The following is a 17,500-nucleotide window of genomic DNA, read 5'->3' as shown; positions in this document are numbered from 1 at the left end:
CATTCTTGCGTAAGTTGATGTCATTTGCCTGCGTGAGAGAGGGAGCTACGTGCCTGCCGTCCAGGTCTCGCGGATTGCGTCTGGGAGGGAAGAACTTCACAGTTGGCCGAGTTATTGATGATGTTTCATTTTTCCTCTCTTTGATGTTGCGGTTGTTTTCCTCGTAGGGGAGGGGTGCCGTCAGTGCACCTCATGCGGTGCACTTTAGGCATTACTTAGGGGTCTTTGCAGCATCCCTTCGGCCCCTAGCTGCAACCCCTTCCATTCCTATTACTGTACCTCCGTTCATATTCTTATTCTTCCGTCTTACTTTCCACCCTCCCTAACAGTTGATTCATAGTGCAACTGCGAGGCTTTCCTCCTGTTACATCTTTCAAATCATTTTACTGTTGATTTCCGTTTCAGCGCTGAATGACCTCATGTGCCCCAGCGTCTGGCCTTTGAACTAAATTCCATATTCTGGTGTGTTTTTCTCCTCATTGACACTATCTTATCAATTTTTATATTTATGATTTTTATATTTTCTTGCTTTTGTATTTCGAGTAGGGTTCTCCTTTCGTGTTGTTGACTCACACACTGAAGCATTTAATTTTCCAGTAACGACTTGAATAGATTTTATGACCCTCCTACATTTTGGCTATAGAATTACACATCAATTGCAGCTGCAGTAGTTTTAGTTTTTTCCTTCGTTGCTTTTTGTATGTTATTTGATCCCCCATGTTTGCTGATCATGAGAACATTCAACTTACCGGGCCTTTAAAACGTTCTTTCACTTTTCTAATACTTGCTGTACATTTTTTTTTATTTGCCGGTTTGTTGTCTTCTGTAGCAAAACAACTCTTCCTTAATGTTAGCACACTCAGGTCTTTGTTATCCTACAGGCAGCGTGATCTGCCTTATTCGCCTGTCCAAGTTCCTTGACCTTGAGAAAACGATAGTCATCTTGTGTTAGAATAATTAAGAAATACTCACAGTAGCACGAGTCCTGAAATGGAAAAATAAATCCACAGTGATGCATGGGTTCGTTTATTTAAAAATAAATCTCTACAGAGCTTTCGGGAATCTGTTCGATTCGCGAAAGCTCTATGTAGAGATTCATTTGTAAATATATGTACCCAGAGAGCTTTCGGGAATCTGAAGAGGTTCCCCAAAAGCTCTCTGTAGAGATGTATTTGTAAATATATGTACCCAGAGAGCTTTCGGGAATCTGTTCGATTCGCAAAAGTTCTCTGTACAGATTTATTTGTAAATAATATATTTACCCACAGAGCTTTCGGGAATCTGTTCGATTCCCCTTTTGAAAAGGGGAATCGAAAAGGTTCCCGAAAGCTCTGGGTAGAGATGTATTTTTAGATATATGTACCCACGCATAACCGGATCTGTTTCTCCATTTCAACACTCAAGCTTTTACGAGTATTTCTTAATCATTCGCAAACACAATGAGTATCGCTTTCCCAAGGCCAGGAAACGTAGACAGGCGAATTAGTCAGATCACGCAGCCTTTAGGATAACAAAGAGTCGAGTGTTCTAAGGCAAAACGAGAGCTTTTTTTTTTACTAGAAAAAAAATTGTACGCTGAATACAACAGAAAATTCCGGCCTACGCTTTTCCTGACCATTATCGAAGCAGATCACTGTGTAGCGTAAAACCTTCCTTTTAGCAAGAATGGTACGCAATCGCGCGCTCAATGGTTGCGTCATTATGGATGTAATTTGTCAGTAGCGGTATTTTTTGTGGGTATGATGTAAAGGAAGTGGGGTATATATATATATATATATATATATATATATATATATATATATATATATATATATATATATATATATATATATATATATATATATATATATATTATATATAAAACATATATGTATATTTTGTATATATGTATAATATATATATATATATATATATATATATATATATATATATATATATACACGGACATTAGTATACAATTAATCAACTCGTCTTTATTTAAAGTAATTCAGCAAATTAGCCTAATTGTAAATATAACTAAACTATATTTTTACATTTCGTTTATGTAGATTTTGCATTTTACATAATATCTTCATCGGATCAATTTAATATATATATATATATATATATAATATATATGTATATATATGTATGTATATATTTTATATATACTACATGACACCGAGCCTTCTAGACTCGACCCGAATCACGCTGGGGAACACATGACGACAATCACGTTTTCATTATTATTTATGACGTTAATGCCCATTTGAGTGCCAATTTGGCATCTTGCGGGCATCATCATCGCCTTTGGCACGGGCGCTTACCTTGTCGGTTTAGCGGGGTGGGGTGGGGTTGGTCAGAAAGAGAAGGGGGCCGGGGGTGGAGTTGTTAGTGAGGTTAAACCCCTAGAAGTATATATGTTGTAGTTGGCTGTAGGTCACAATGAGTCCTTGAATCCATCAGACCAAATTTTACCGAAGGCTCTTTGCAGCGGCCCTTCGGCCCTTAGCTCCAACCCCTTTCACTCCTTTTACTGTACCTCCGTTCATATTTCCTCTCTTCCATCTTACTTTCCACCCTCTCCTAACAGTTGATTCATAGCGCAACTGCGAGGTTTTCCTCCTGTTACACCTTTCAAACCTTTTTACTTTCTGTTTCCGTTTCAGCGCTGAATGACCTCATAGGTCCCAGCGCTTGGCCTTTGGCCTAAATTCTTAAACTCTATCAGACCAAATTGAGGTTTTTGCTGGAGAAGATGAAGGGGGAAGGGGGAGGAGAAAGGCGGAAATAAGAGTATAAAGAAGGAAATAAAAGTACGAGAAGAGGAGAGATGATGAAGAGGAGAAACACGAGTTGAAGGGAGGTGAGGAAGATGATGAGAAGAATCGGCTGAATGCATCATTGTTCATGCGTCAGTTCGGAAGCCTCAGGCGACCGAGGTTCTTTCTTTATGTCGAAATTAGGGTTGGAAGGTTGATTCTCTCTCTCTCTCTCTCTCTCTCTCTCTCTCTCTCTCTCTCTCTCTCTCCTCAAAACAAATCCATGCCCGTGGGTACGCTTCTCAGGGTCTCAGCACCCTGTTTGTTAATGAAGATTCGCTCGAAGTTGTTTGCATAGTGGTGAAATTAGTCGAAGAATGGTCTTATATATGATTAACTTTAACCTTGCCCAAAAAGAAAAAAAATAAAAAAGTGCACTGAAGTTTCTTCGGCGTAATCGAGTTATCTGTACAGCCGCTACAGAGTAAAATCAAGACCACCGAAAATAGATGTATCTTTCGGTGGTCTCGGTATAATGCTGTATGAACTACGGCCCGTGAAACTTTAATCGCTGCCCGGTGGTGGCCTATCCTACATCGTTGCCAGAAGCACGACTATGGCTAAATTTAACCTAAAATAAAATAAAAACTACTGAGGCTAGGGGGGTGCAATTTTGTATGTTTGATGATTGGAGGGTGGATGATCAACATACCAATTTATAGCCCTCTAGCCTCGGTAGTTTTTAAGATCTGAGGGCGAACAGAATAAAGTGCGGACGGACAGACAAAGCCGGCACAATAGTTTTCTTTTACAAAGAACTAAAAACTGGTTTTGATTATTTCTTGTTGTGAAAACTGGTTTTTTGGATGTTGTCCGTTCTCAAAATTGGTTGTGGCTGATTTGTGTTCGTAAAAATAAGCTTGACAGTAATGTGTTTTCAGTTTGATATCGAATATTCATCGCTCTTGACACGGAGTTTGGATGCTTCGTAATCTCAGAAATGGTTTCGACTGATTCGTGTTCTTCAAACCAGGTCTGACGAATTTGTTCTTAAAACTGAATTTGAATTTTCTGCCATAAATCGATCATAACTGAATTTATCCCGCAGGGGGTTTGGTACCATGGCCATAGTGGTACCGTCAGTGCTCCTCATGCGGGGCACTATATGCACTACTTAAGGTTCTTTGCAGTGTCCCTTCGATCATAGCAGCTACCCCCTTCATTCTTTTAACTGTACTTCCGTTCATATTCTCTTTCTTACATTAAAAGAAATGAAAGAGGTTGCAGCTAGGGGCCGAAGGGACGCTGCAAAGAACCTCAAGAAATGCCTACAGTCCACCGTGAGAGGTGCACTGACGGCACTACCTTTCTTGCGGGGAATAAAACTGTAGTAGCATGTGCCCTTAATTACTTAACATTGGTTAACGTTGGTGCAAAAGTGTGTGTATTCGTACTCCCGGTAATCTGGTTGTGTAATATATACTATTATGTCTCTTAACTCAGAATCGGTATTCAAGATGTTTGGAAACAGTTGAAGAAACTAAAAGGAAAAGATGGAGAAACTCCAAAGCATTTGCCACGAACGGCGCCTCGGTCATCGTCCTTGCAGTGTTGTTTAGATCCAACTTTTTTTTTTTTTTTTTTTTTTTTACATTTAGTCAGTCTTTAGGCGATGAACTGTTTCATTTTGGCACGCTCTTTCAAGTTGAGGCGCTTTCAAGTGCCCGCGAGAATTTATTACCGTGACGTAACCGTCGGGCTACCTAATTACTGTTTCCATGTCGAGGTCGCTTGTCTTTGAAGTTAACTTTTTTTGTAACATGCATACATACATACATCCATAAGGAAGTATAATCACAAAATAACTACACAACTTAACTGTGTATATATATATATATATATATATATATATATATATATATATATATATATATATATATATATATATATATATATATATATATATATTACTATAAAAAAATAGAGTTAGGCTTCAATAAGGCAGGGTGGTTCGGATTCCAAATTCTTTACAAAGTACAAGATTTCGAAGACGTACAGTCTTCTTCACAGTCTGTGAGTCTTCGAAAGATTGCACTTTGTAAAGTGAAGAATCTGAAGTCTAAACCATCCCGTCTTACTGAAGTCTAACCCGAGTATTATGATTATATACACAGTTAAATTGTTTGGGGCTCATTATACTTACATATGTATGTATGTATGTGTGTATGTATGTATGTATGTATGTATGTATGTGCACAAGCGTGCGTGCAGAATACTTCCGCAACATTAATCGCTTCATAAAATACAGAGAGCAACCTCTTCAAGGCTCTTCTCCCCTCCTTCCTCCAAACACTTCCAAATTGCACTCTGCTTATTATTATTATTATCCTCTATTTTTACACGTAACCGAAGCAGCTTATAATAAAAATCCCTGATCCATCGTGATGCCAAAGTTAACCGTTCTTCCATTTTGCGTATTTTTACACTGTTTTTCTTATATGTATGTATATACTGTATATATATATATATATATACAGTATATACATATATATATACTGTATATATATATATATACACACATTTATATATATATATATATATATAATATATATATATATATAATATATATATAATATATAATGTATACACATACATATATATTTATATAGTTATGTACTATATAATATATATATATATATATATATATATATATATATATATATATATATATATATATATATATATATATATATATATATATATATGGGGTTGGTTCAAGAGACAGAACAGCTTTCAGTGCCACATCTATACCTTCACCTGCTGAATTGTGGATGAAACACTGTGCACTAAAGCTTCTGCAACATCACCTGCTTCACAAACCTACTTTTAAGGCTCATCAGCAGCGCGTCAAACCCCCTAACATTCTCGCGCTTCCTGGATATGAAGGCACTTCCTTACCTATACGTCTTCCATGCCATCTGTCCATTATTTCTAGTTCCTCTTAGATGGTAGTGCCACTAGTGCAACTCATGTGGTGCACTGTGGGCATTACATAAGGTTCGTTGCAGCGTTACTTCGGCCCTTAGCTGCAACCCCTTTCATTCCTTTTACTGTACCTCCGTTCATATTCTCTTTATCCTATCTGACTCTCCACCCTTTCCTAACAGTTGTTTCACTGTGCATTTGCGAGGTTTTCCTCATACTAAACCTTTCAAACCTCCCTTACTCTCAGTTTCCTTTTCATCGCTGAATGGCCTCACAGGTTCCAGTGCTTGGCCTTTGGCTCAAGTTCTGTTCCATCATTCTAGTCTGCCTCTCCTCTTCCCCCTTAACAGATCTTAGTTATACACTTTTCACTAGCTTATCAATTTCCATTCGTTCGTCCTCTGAATGTTTGTAACGTTAAACATGCCAGGCAAGCACTCCATTCCAAACACTCTCACTTTTAGTTTTCTTTAAAAGAAAACTACTGAGATGGCGCTGTCTGCCCGTCCGCACTTTTTCTGTCCGCCCTCAGATCTTAAAAACTACTGAGGCTAGAGGGCTGCAAATTGGTATGTTGATCATTCACCCTCCAATCTTCAAACATACCAAATTGCAGCCCTCTGGTCTCAGTAGTTTCTTTTTATTTATTGAAGGCTAAATTTAGCCATGATCGTGAGTCTGGCAGCGCTATAGGTGCCAGCAACACAGGTCACCACCGGGCTGTGGCTGAAAGTTTCATGGACCGCGGCAGAGAGCTTCATGGGTTATGGCTAAGAGTTTCAGACAGCATTATACGGTGTACAGAAAACTCGATTGCGCCGAAGAAATTTCGGCACATCTTTTACTTGTTTCATTTCCTTTTTAAACATTCGTTGGCTTTCAGCATCAACTCTTACCTTAATGAAGTAGTTTTTTTTTTTTTTTTTTTTTCATTTTGAAGACGTCGTTGGGTCGCCATAACATTTCGGATGCATTTTGAATTAAGCGTCACGTAAATCACTTATTTATGGGGCACATTCCTCGTTGTTCCAGTGGCGTTCAAGTTTTGAGTCGTTACATATACCTGTATTTAAGGGACACATTCCTTGTTGTTCCAGTGGTGTTCAATTTTCAGCAATGTTTTTGATAATGTATTTTTTCTTCCATTTTAGGTCCATGCGGTGGAAAAACTACCGGCCAGTCTAGACTCTGCACTTTCTTTGAAAACTTAGGCTGGAAGGTAAGTGTCATCTCCCATTGCTCCTCTGCTTTTTGTGGTGTACGTGTATTAGCAGGCATACACTTACACAGGTGTGTGTAAGTCAGTTGCTACCACCTTGGCCTGTTACTCGGGAGACTGAGGTTCGTTCCCGATGTGAGTCAGAGATTTATTTTTGCAAAACACGTGCTTGTGTGTTCAGTATTTCCATCACATATCACGGTGAAGGGGTAATTCGATTGAAATGGTACCGACTGACTCGCTGAGGGGTCAGGAAGTTGGGTAAAATTTTGCTGGTATGATGGCCTTCAGAAGCCTGTCCGGGAAACACCTCAGGTAAGGAGTACTTAGGTTCCCAATTTTTTCTTGACCTTGGCAGGTCAGTCGGTACCACCTTGGCCTGTCATTCGGGAGACGAGGTTCGTTTCCGGTGTGAGTCTGAAATATATTTCTGCAAAACACGTGCACATGCATTAATTCTGTTCATATATATATATATATATATATATATATATATATATATATATATATATATATATATATATATATATATATATATATAAATATAATGTAGTGTGTGTGTGTGTGAACAGGAAAAGTATTTCTAACGAGATGGGTAGATTAAATAGCAGGCGCTGATTGACGTAAATGCCATTAAATACTGGCGTCACTTCGGTAATTATCACCGAAGAGAGAGAGAGAGAGAGAGAGAGAGAGAGAGAGAGAGAGAGCACGCACGCAACCTTAAGTGAAAACAGCTATTTGCCAACCAGGCAGTAAAATTCTCCTGGCTGCAAACGTCAGCAAAAACTCGTCATCTTTGGATGGTATTTTCAGGTAGCTGAACATCCATTGTTTATGCTCCTCTGGTTGACGCCTGCGCTTTGGGGCCTTCCTGACGAGGATAAAGAGAGAGAGAGAGAGAGAGAGAGAGAGAGAGAGAGAGAGAATGAAAGTTCGACAGACGATGTCGTGGAGTCATGTGGTTCGTCTTTGCCTGGTCTTGAGTCGTTATTGTATGTCACGGGGAATTTTAAGAGGAAAAAGAGGGGTTGGTTGCCTTGCTCGTATGATTAAAACACGAGACTCAGTTTTTTATGGTAATGATGAGGTAGTATTCATTTTAGAAAGCCTTGCAAAATTACTAAATGCAGTAGTGAAAATATTTAGAATCTTGCATAAAAATATATTGATCAAAATATTAGCAGTATGATATCTTAGAATCGTGTATCAAAATATAGTAATGAAAATAGCATTACGATATTTGAGAATGTTGTATCAAAATATAGTAATGAAAATGTTAGCATTATAAATATTTTAGAATCATGCATCAAAATATAGTAATGAAAATATTAGCAGTATGATATTTTAGAATCTTGTATAAAAATATAGTAATGAAATTGTTAGCATTATGATATTTTAGAATCTTGTATCAAAATGTAGTATAGTAATGAAAATATTAGCAGTATGATATTTTTGAATCATGTATCAAAATATAGTAATGAAAATGTGAGCATTATGATATTTTAGAATCAAGTATCAAAATATAGTAATGAAAATGTTAGCATTATGATATTTTAAAATCGTGTATTAAAATATAGTAATGAAAATGTTAGAAGTATGAGAGGCTATTTAGAATCATACATAAAATATACCTATTTACTCCGAAGACTCACCTCTCTCTCTCTCTCTCTCTCTCTCTCTCTCTCTCTCTCTCTCTCTCTCTCTCTCTCTCTCTCTCTCTGTAGTAGTTAGCGTTCATGCAACTAGTTTCCTCTGCTTTATTACCGCAGCCGTCGGCTTGTCTGAAGTGAGAGTTAAGATTTGCAGCCTGTTAAGAGATTTAATGGTAGACGCCCGTGGGTTATATTATTTATATTTTTATAAATAGTTTTATCAGACACTGAGCTGATTATCAGCTCTCACAGGGCTGGCCCGAAGGATTTGTTTTATATATATGTATATACAAGTATATATATATATATATATATATATATATATATATATATATATATATATATATATATATATATATATATATATATATATATATATACTGTATATATGTATGTATATATTACATTTTGTTAATTTTCAGAAAGCTTGTAATTGGATTACTTGCAAATGTCGAAATTTCTGACAAAATGTCACTGATCAATTTATTTCCAAAATTTGATAGCCTCTGCTGATTATACTTCGGACATTCACACAACAGATGTTTAATTTTTATCACAACTCTACACTCGGAGCATTCAGGAGCAGGGTTATGCGGATTATTCATTAGGTGTCCGTGTGTTAGACGAGGATGGCCTATTCGGAGACGTGTCAGAATTACTTATGTATGTCTAAATCAATTTCGATTTTTCAGCCGTCCGTTGGGGACCCTCCCACCTTGTCTCGTCCGAAGGTTTGCACAGCATTAAGTGATATCATATCAGTAGTAATTATGGAAATTGACATAAAATCATGTGCGCAGTGGAGCGAAATTTCTAACTCACGTAGGGATCGATGATAGGAATATTCCAGTTTAGATCAAGTAGACAACTAGAGAATGCAAAGAAAACGACAACTTCACAATGCAAAGAAAACGGATACAAAGACGTGGTATAGTAGTTATATTACCATGCATAGGATTTGTGACAGTAATTCATTAGTTTTACCTAAAGTTTATACCTTTTAAATTTATACAGCCTGTTGAAATATATGAAAGTTTATGTTATTATTACTATGAATGTTTACCTATACACGCAATAAGCTCCGAAAACACGAATGATTTTTTGTGTAGTGTTTTATTTATTTTTTAAGCTTTGCAAGGTTAGGTAGTATCCTATCGCGCCCTTGTGTGCGCAGTTTATTCTCTGACATTTTTTAGTGTAATGTGTGTGTGTTTGCGTACGTGTGAACTGGTCTGCATTGCGTTATTAGATTAAAAAATGGGATTGGAAGGTTTCTGTATGCTGTCAGATTGATTTCCTTATGCATGAAGTCTCTCTCTCTCTCTCTCTCTCTCTCTCTCTCTCTCTCTCTCTCTCTCTCTCTCTCTCTCTCTCTCTCTCAATGTTAAATATTTGCTTGCAAGCGAACATATGTTTATTAGTGCAGTCACTGTACATAGTTACGAATAGATATCTTCATAAACTGCCCTTGCACGCACATGAACGCGAACCCCCTCCCCTCTCTCTCTCTCTCTCTCTCTCTCTCTCTCTCTCTCTCTCTCTCTCATTGTCGGATGAAACGTTAGACTTTTTTGCGGTTCTGCTTATTTTGAAGTGCGATATTATATCAGTATTATCATTAAGGGTGTTATTAGAGTTATATGATGGTGAATTACGATAGTGATATGATTCATTTCACTGTCTAATGATCTAATCAGTGATGTGATTAAGCTCACTTTCTGATCTTGAAAGGATTATCACGTGTGCTTGTGTGTATGGCGTTCGTGCCCAGCATCCATTTGTAAACAACTAATTATGCTTTTTATACGGTAGATGTTGTTATATACTATATACTTAACTAAACGAGTCCTTTTTAGGCTCCTTTTGTGGTCATTCCTCTCCCCCAGGCTCCATTCAAGAACAGGTTTTGCTTTGAGGAAAAAACTCGATTGTGATAGAAGCTTCCGCGTAGCGAACGCTCCTTGTAAACAAAAGTTGGTGTTACTCACAGGTAGTCTCCTATTATTTCCATTGAAACAACTTGTTTCTGATTATTTGTTTTTCACTCCAGTCTTCGTTCTCAAGCCAGTGTTTATTGATGGGCTTTTTTTTTTTTTTTTTTTGCATCTGTTCTTTTGTGGCACTAAGTATGGCAAATGAGAATCTTGTTTCTTATTCTTAAAGCAGGTTTTGCTTATTGATTCTGTTTATCAGAATTTCTTTTATTCGGTGGTAAGTACACACTATATATATACATATATTTATTTATTTATTTATTCATACATGTACTTGGGATATATATATATATATATATATATATATATATATATATATATATATATATATATATATATATATATATATATATGTGTGTGTGTGTGTATATACAGTAAATGTGTGTATATATGTATTTTTATATACTCTTTATCTGTTCTTATGTCCCGTAAGGGGTAGTGCCGTCAGTGCCCTTAACGTGGTGCACTGTTGACATTACTAAAGGGTTTTTTTTTGCAACGTCCTTTCGGCCCCAAGGTGTACCTGCTTTTTATTCGTTTGCTCTACTTTTCTCTGTCCAATCTTGCTGTCCAACCTCTCCAACTATTACTTCATAGATCAGGTGTGAGGTTTTCTTCCAGTTCCGCTTTTAGGTTCTTGTCCTTCATCGCTTTGGTTTTACGAATCTTTATAATTGCTGTCCAACGCCCAGGCTCCTCTTTTCTTTGTCTTAGAGGAGCTGAATAGCCGAGAGTGGACCAGTGATTGGCTTGGCAGTCCAAATTTCTTAAAATCAAATCAAAATGCGTTAATTCTTATGAAGGTTTACGCAGTGGATTTATAGATACTTGCAGGGGTGTCTGAAAGGGCTTTTTAATATTTACCTGCATTACGTGTTTTCATGCATGCTTTGTTTTATTACTGTGCGTTCTCTCTCTCTCTCTCTCTCTGTGTGTGTGTATGTGTGCGTGCGTAGCTGCATATATGGTGTTAAAACTTAGGATTCCCTCAGACTGCACAGACGTTACTCCGTGTACGCATAGGCTGCAAAAACGTTCAAAAATTACGTTGAATCTCAAACATCCCATTTATTTCCGTTCTAGTTATGGCTTATCGCTCTCATTATCGCTAATCTCGCCACCTTCCCCCCATTCATAGCAAGAAGTGTGCTTTTGGGGCGGTTGGGGACTCGGTACTTCTTTGGTGTCCATTATCAACACCTCGTTGTGGGTTAGCGCCGTCAGGTGCATAGTAGGCATCACTTAGGGTTCTGTGGTGCGTCCCTTCGGCCTCTAAATGCAATCCCCTTCATTTCTTTTACTGTACCTCCGTTTATATTCTTCCTTCCAACTTACTTTCCATACTCTGTTAACAGCTGATTGATAGTGCAATTGCCAGGTTGGTAAAACTTTGCTTTAGTTGCGCTGCCTGATTCCCGCCAGTTGTCGACCGGGACAGGTTCCTCATACATAAATAGACATAACCTTTCCTATAATGCCAGGTCCTGACCTAACCAGGTCTTATCTACCTAACCTACCTTAGGGCGACGTGCCCTGACCTGGCGGACCCCCAAAAAAGGCGGTAACCTGTCGTGGTCGGGAATGAGGCCTCGCAACTAAAGCAAGGCTTTACCTCGAGGTCCCCCCCCCCACGTTACACCTTTATATCCATTTTACTGTCGATTTCCCTTGGAGCGCCGAATGACCTCATTGGTCACAGCGCTTGACCTTTGGCCTGAATTTTATTTTCCATTTATAATCAGTTTACTGGTTATCGCCGGTTGGGAAAATCTTTGATATGTCTCTTAAAGGATTCGACCCGATAAGCGGACAAGGTTCTCGACATTATTTATCAGAGCCTGTGATAAAGTTTTCCAGAGAGAGAGAGAGAGAGAGAGAGAGAGAGAGAGAGCACGCAACCTTAAGTGAAAACAGCTATTTGTCAACCAGGCAGTAAAATTCTCCTGGCTGCAAACGTCAGCAAAAACTCGTCAACTTTGGTTGGTATTTTCAGGTAGCTGAACATCCATTGTTTATGCTCCTCTGGTTGACGCCTGCGCTTTGGGGCCTTCCTGACTGCGAGGATAAACCCGAGAGAGAGAGAGAGAGAGAGAGAGAGAATGAAAATTCGATTGACGATGTCGTGGAGTCATGCGTTTCGTCTTTGCCTGGTCTTGAGTCGTTATTGTATGTCACAAGGAATACTAAGAGGAAAAATAGGGGTTGGTTGCCTTGCTCGTATGATTAAACAATGAGACTCAGTTTTTCATGGTAATGATGAGGTGTATTCATTTTAGAAACCCTTGCAAAATTACCAAATGCAGTAGTGAAAACTTAGCCAGTGTGATATTTGGAATATTTGTTTTAGGCACCCTTGCAAAATTACTAAATGCAGTAGTGAAAATATTGCCAGTGTGATATTTAGAATCTTGTATAAAAATATATTGATCAAAATATTAGCAGTGTGATATTTTAGAATCATGTACCAAAATATAGTAATGAAAATGTTAGCTGTATGAGAGGCTATTTAGAATCATACATAAAATATACCTATTTACTCCAAAGACCCCCAACTCCCCCTCTCTCTCTCTCTCTCTGGTAGTTAGCGTTCATGCAACTAGTTTCCTTTGTTTTATTACCGCAGCCCTCTGCTTGTCTGAAGTGAAAAGTTAAGATTTGCAGCCTGTTAAGAGATTCAATGGTAGTCGCCCGTGGGTTACATTATTTATATTTTTATAAATAGTTTTATCAGACACTGAGCTGATTATCAGTTCTAACAGGGCTATATATATATATATATATGAGATTTTTTTTTATATATATATATATATATATATAAATATATATATATATATATATATATATATATATATATATATATATATATATATATATATATATATATATATATATATATATAGCCTATATATATTACATTTTGTCAATTTTCTAAAAGCCTGTATTTGGATTGATTGCAAATGTCGAAATTTCTGACAAAATTTCACTGATCGATTTATTTCCAAAACTTGATAGCCGCTGCTGATTATACTTCGGACATTCACACAACAGATGTTTAATTGTTATCACAACTCTACACTTGGAGCATTCAGGAGCAGGGTTATGCAGATTATTCATTAGGTGTCCGTGTGTTAGACGAGTATGGCCTATTCGGAGACGTGTCAGAATTGCTTATGTATGTCTAAATCAATTTTGATTTTTCAGCCGTCCGTTGGGGACCCTCCCACCTTGTCTCGTCCGAAGGTTTGCACAGCATTAAGTGATATCATATCAGTAGTAATTATGGAAATTGACATAAAATCATGTGCGCAGTGGAGCGAAATTTCTAACTCACGTAGGGATCGATGATAGGAATATTCCAGTTTAGATCAAGTAGACAACTAGAGAATGCAAAGAAAACGACAACTTCACAATGCAAAGAAAACGGATACAAAGAAGTGGTATATAGTAGCATAGTAGCTTTTATATTACCATGCATAGGATTTGTGACAGTAATTCATTAGTTTTGCCTAAAGTTTTTACCTTTTAAATTTATACAGCCTATTGAAATATATGGAAGTTTATGTGTTATTACTATGAATGTTTACCTATACACGCAATAAGCTCCAAAATCACGAATAATTTTATGTGTAGTGTTTTATTTAATTGATTTTTTTAAGCTTGGCAAGGTTAGGTAGTATCCTAGCGCAGCCTTGTGTATGTAGTTTATTCGCTGACATCTTTTTGTGTAATGTGTGTGGTGTGTGTGTGTGCTTGCGTGGTTACTGGTCTGCAATACGTCATTAGGTAAAAAAAAAAAGGAGATTGAATGATTTCTTTATGCTGTCAGATTCATTTCCGTATGCATGAAGTCTCTCTCTCTCTCTCTCTCTCTCTCTCTCTCTCTCTCTCTCTCTCTCTCTCTCTCTCTCTCTCTCTCAGTGTTAAATATTTGCTTGTTTTGTGAGTCGGTATAGCCACACACACACAAACACACACACATTGGAACATGTACACCTAGAAATATGACTCCAAGCGAACATATGTTTATTAGTGCAGTCACTGTACATACTTATGAATAGATATCTTCATAAACTGCGCATGCATGCACATGAACGCGAACCCCTCCCTCTCTCTCTCTCTCTCTCTCTCTCTCTCTCTCTCTCTCTCTCTCTCTCTCTCTCTCTCTCTCTCTCATTGTCGGATGGAACGTGAGACTTTTTTTTCAGTTCGGCTTATTTTGAAATGCGATATTTTACAAGTACTATCACTAAGGATGTCATTCGGGTTATGATTGTGAATTACGATTGTGATATGATTCATTTCACTGTCTAATCAGTGATGTGATTAAGGTCCCCTTCTGATCTTGAAAGGATTATCACGTGTGCTTGCTTATATGGAGTTCGTGCCTAGCAACCGTTTATAAACAACTAATTATACTCTTTATACAGTAGATACTACTACTACTACTACTACTACTACTACTACTGAGTTAACTAAACGAGTCCTTTTTAGGCTCCTTTTGTGGTCATTCTTCTCCCCCAGGCTCCATTCAAGAACAGGTTTTGCATTGAGAAAAAACTCGACTGTGATAGAAGCTGCCGCGTAGCGAACGCTCCTTATAAACAAAAAGTTGGTTTTGCTCACGCGTAGTCTCCGGTTATTTCCAGTGAAACAACTCTGCTCTGATTATTTGTTTTTCACTCCAGTTTTCGTTCTCAATCCAGTTTATTGTTTTTTTTTTTTTTGCATTGTTTATTCTGTGGCATTAAGTATGAAAAACTAGAATCTTGTTTCTTATTCTTAACGCAAGTTTTGCTTATTGATTCTGTTTATCAGAATTTCTTTTATTTGGTCATAAGTGTATATATATATATATATATATATATATATATATATATATATATATATTTTATTTATATATATATATATAATTTTATTTATATGTATAAATTTTATATATATATATATATATATATATATATATATATATATATATATATATATATATATATATATATATATATACACACACACACACATATATATATACATACATTCATACATACATAAACATACATACGACATACATAAGTATTTCTTTTATAGAAGTGGATATATACACTTTTATATACTTAATTTTATCTATTCTTATGGCCGTAAAGGGTAGTGCCGTCAGTGCCCTTAACGTGGTGCACTGTTGACATTACTAAAGGATTTTTTTTTAGTAACGTCCTTCCGGCCCCAAGGTGCACCCACTTTTTGTTCGTTTGCTCTACCTTCCTTTGTCCAATCTTGCTGTCCAACCTCTCCAACTATTACTTCATAGTTCAGGTGTGGGGTTTTTTCCCAGTTCCGCTTTTAGGTTCTTGTCCTTCTTCGCTTTGATTTATTGAATCTCTATAATTGCTATCTAACGCCCAGACTCCTCTTTTCTTTGTCTTAGAGGAGCTGAATAGCCGAGAGCTGCCCAGTGATTAGCTTGGCAGGCCAAATTTCATAAAATCAAATCAAAATCAGTCAATTCTTATGAAAGTTTACGCAGTGGATTTATAGATACTTGCGGGGGTGTATGAAAATTTTTTAATATATACTTGTATTACGCGTATTCATACATGCTTTGTTTTATTACTATGCGTTTCATTCTCTCTCTCTCTCTCTCTCTCTCTCTCTCTCTCTCTCTCTCTCTCTCTCTCTCTCTCTCTCTGTGTGTGTGTTTATAGCTGTATATATGGTGTTAAAACTTAGGATTCCCTCAGACTGCATAGAAGTCACTCAGTGTACGCATAGGTTGCATCAACGTTCAAAAATGACATTGAGTCTCAAACATCCCATTTATTTCCGTTCTAGTTATGACTTCTTGCTCTGAGTATCGCTAATCTTGCCACATCCCCCCCCCCATTCTTAGCAAGAAGTGTGCTTTGGGGAGGGTGGGGACTCTGTACTTCTTTGGTGTCCATTATTAACACCCAGTTCTGTGGTGTGTCCCTTCTGCCCCTAGATGCAACCCCTTTCATTCCTTTTACTATACCTTCGTTCATATTCTTTCTTCCAACTTACTTTCCATACTCTGTTAACAGCTGATTGATAGTGCAATTGCCAGGTTGGCAAAAGTTTACTTTAATTGCGCTGCCTGATTCCCGCCAGATGTCGACCGGGACAGGTTCCTCATACATCAGTAGACTTGACCTTTCCTGTAATGCCAGGTCCTGACCTAACCAGATCTTATCTACCTAACCTACCTTAGAGGACGTGCCCTCACCTGGCGGACCCCCCAAAAAGGCGGTAGCCTGTCTTGATCGGGAATGAGGTCGCGCAGCTAAAGCAAAACTTTACCACGAGTTCCCCCGTTACACCTTTATACCCATTTTACTGCCGATTTCCCTTTGAGCGCCGAATGACCTCATTGGTCGCAGCGCTTGGCCTTTGGCCTAAATTTTATTTTCCGTTTATAATCAGTTTACTGGTTATCGCCGGTTGGGAAAATCTTTGATATGTCTCGTAAAGGATTCGACCTGATAAGTGGATAAGGTTCTCGACATTATTTATCAGAGCCTGTGATAAAGTTTTCCAGCAATTGAGATTGTGTCATTTGGTTATATTCGAGGCTTTTCAGGCTTTCCTGGGATTTATTGCTCTAGGTTATGCATGTATTTCGTTTGTTAGTTCATGTTTGTCATTTCAATTTTTCTGTTGTGACAATTGTCAGTGAAAGGTAACTTTAAATTTAAATTATTATTATTATTATTATTATTATTATTATTATTATTATTATTAATTCAGAAGATGAACGTTCTTCATATGGAACAAGCTCACAGGGGCCATTGTCTTGAAATCCAAGCTTCCAAAGAATATGGTGCTCATTAGGAAGTAAGAGAAGGTAAAGGGAAATACAGATAGAAGAGATCTAACTCAATAAAAAGAAAAAAA

At 37.4% G+C, this 17,500-nt stretch overlaps 1 protein-coding gene across 2 annotated transcripts in view; it reads left to right on the top strand.

Annotated features, from left to right (window-relative positions):
• Positions 1-17,500, top strand: part of Ttd14 (TRPL translocation defect 14) — a 171,983-nt gene that overhangs the window by 44,270 nt on the left and 110,213 nt on the right. For both annotated transcript variants that reach the window (XR_010854688.1, XM_067112562.1), the window contains exon 2: positions 6,878-6,945. Coding sequence is in view for 1 of the 2 variants with exons in the window: in XM_067112562.1 (XP_066968663.1) it covers positions 6,878-6,945 (68 nt within the window). In the remaining variant the exon portion in view is untranslated. The remainder of the gene's footprint in view (positions 1-6,877; positions 6,946-17,500) is intronic.

Source organism: Macrobrachium rosenbergii, chromosome 12, assembly GCF_040412425.1.
Source record: "Macrobrachium rosenbergii isolate ZJJX-2024 chromosome 12, ASM4041242v1, whole genome shotgun sequence".
Classification (NCBI taxonomy): Eukaryota; Metazoa; Arthropoda; class Malacostraca; order Decapoda; family Palaemonidae; genus Macrobrachium; species Macrobrachium rosenbergii.
This window is presented reverse-complemented; position numbering and strand designations above follow the sequence as displayed.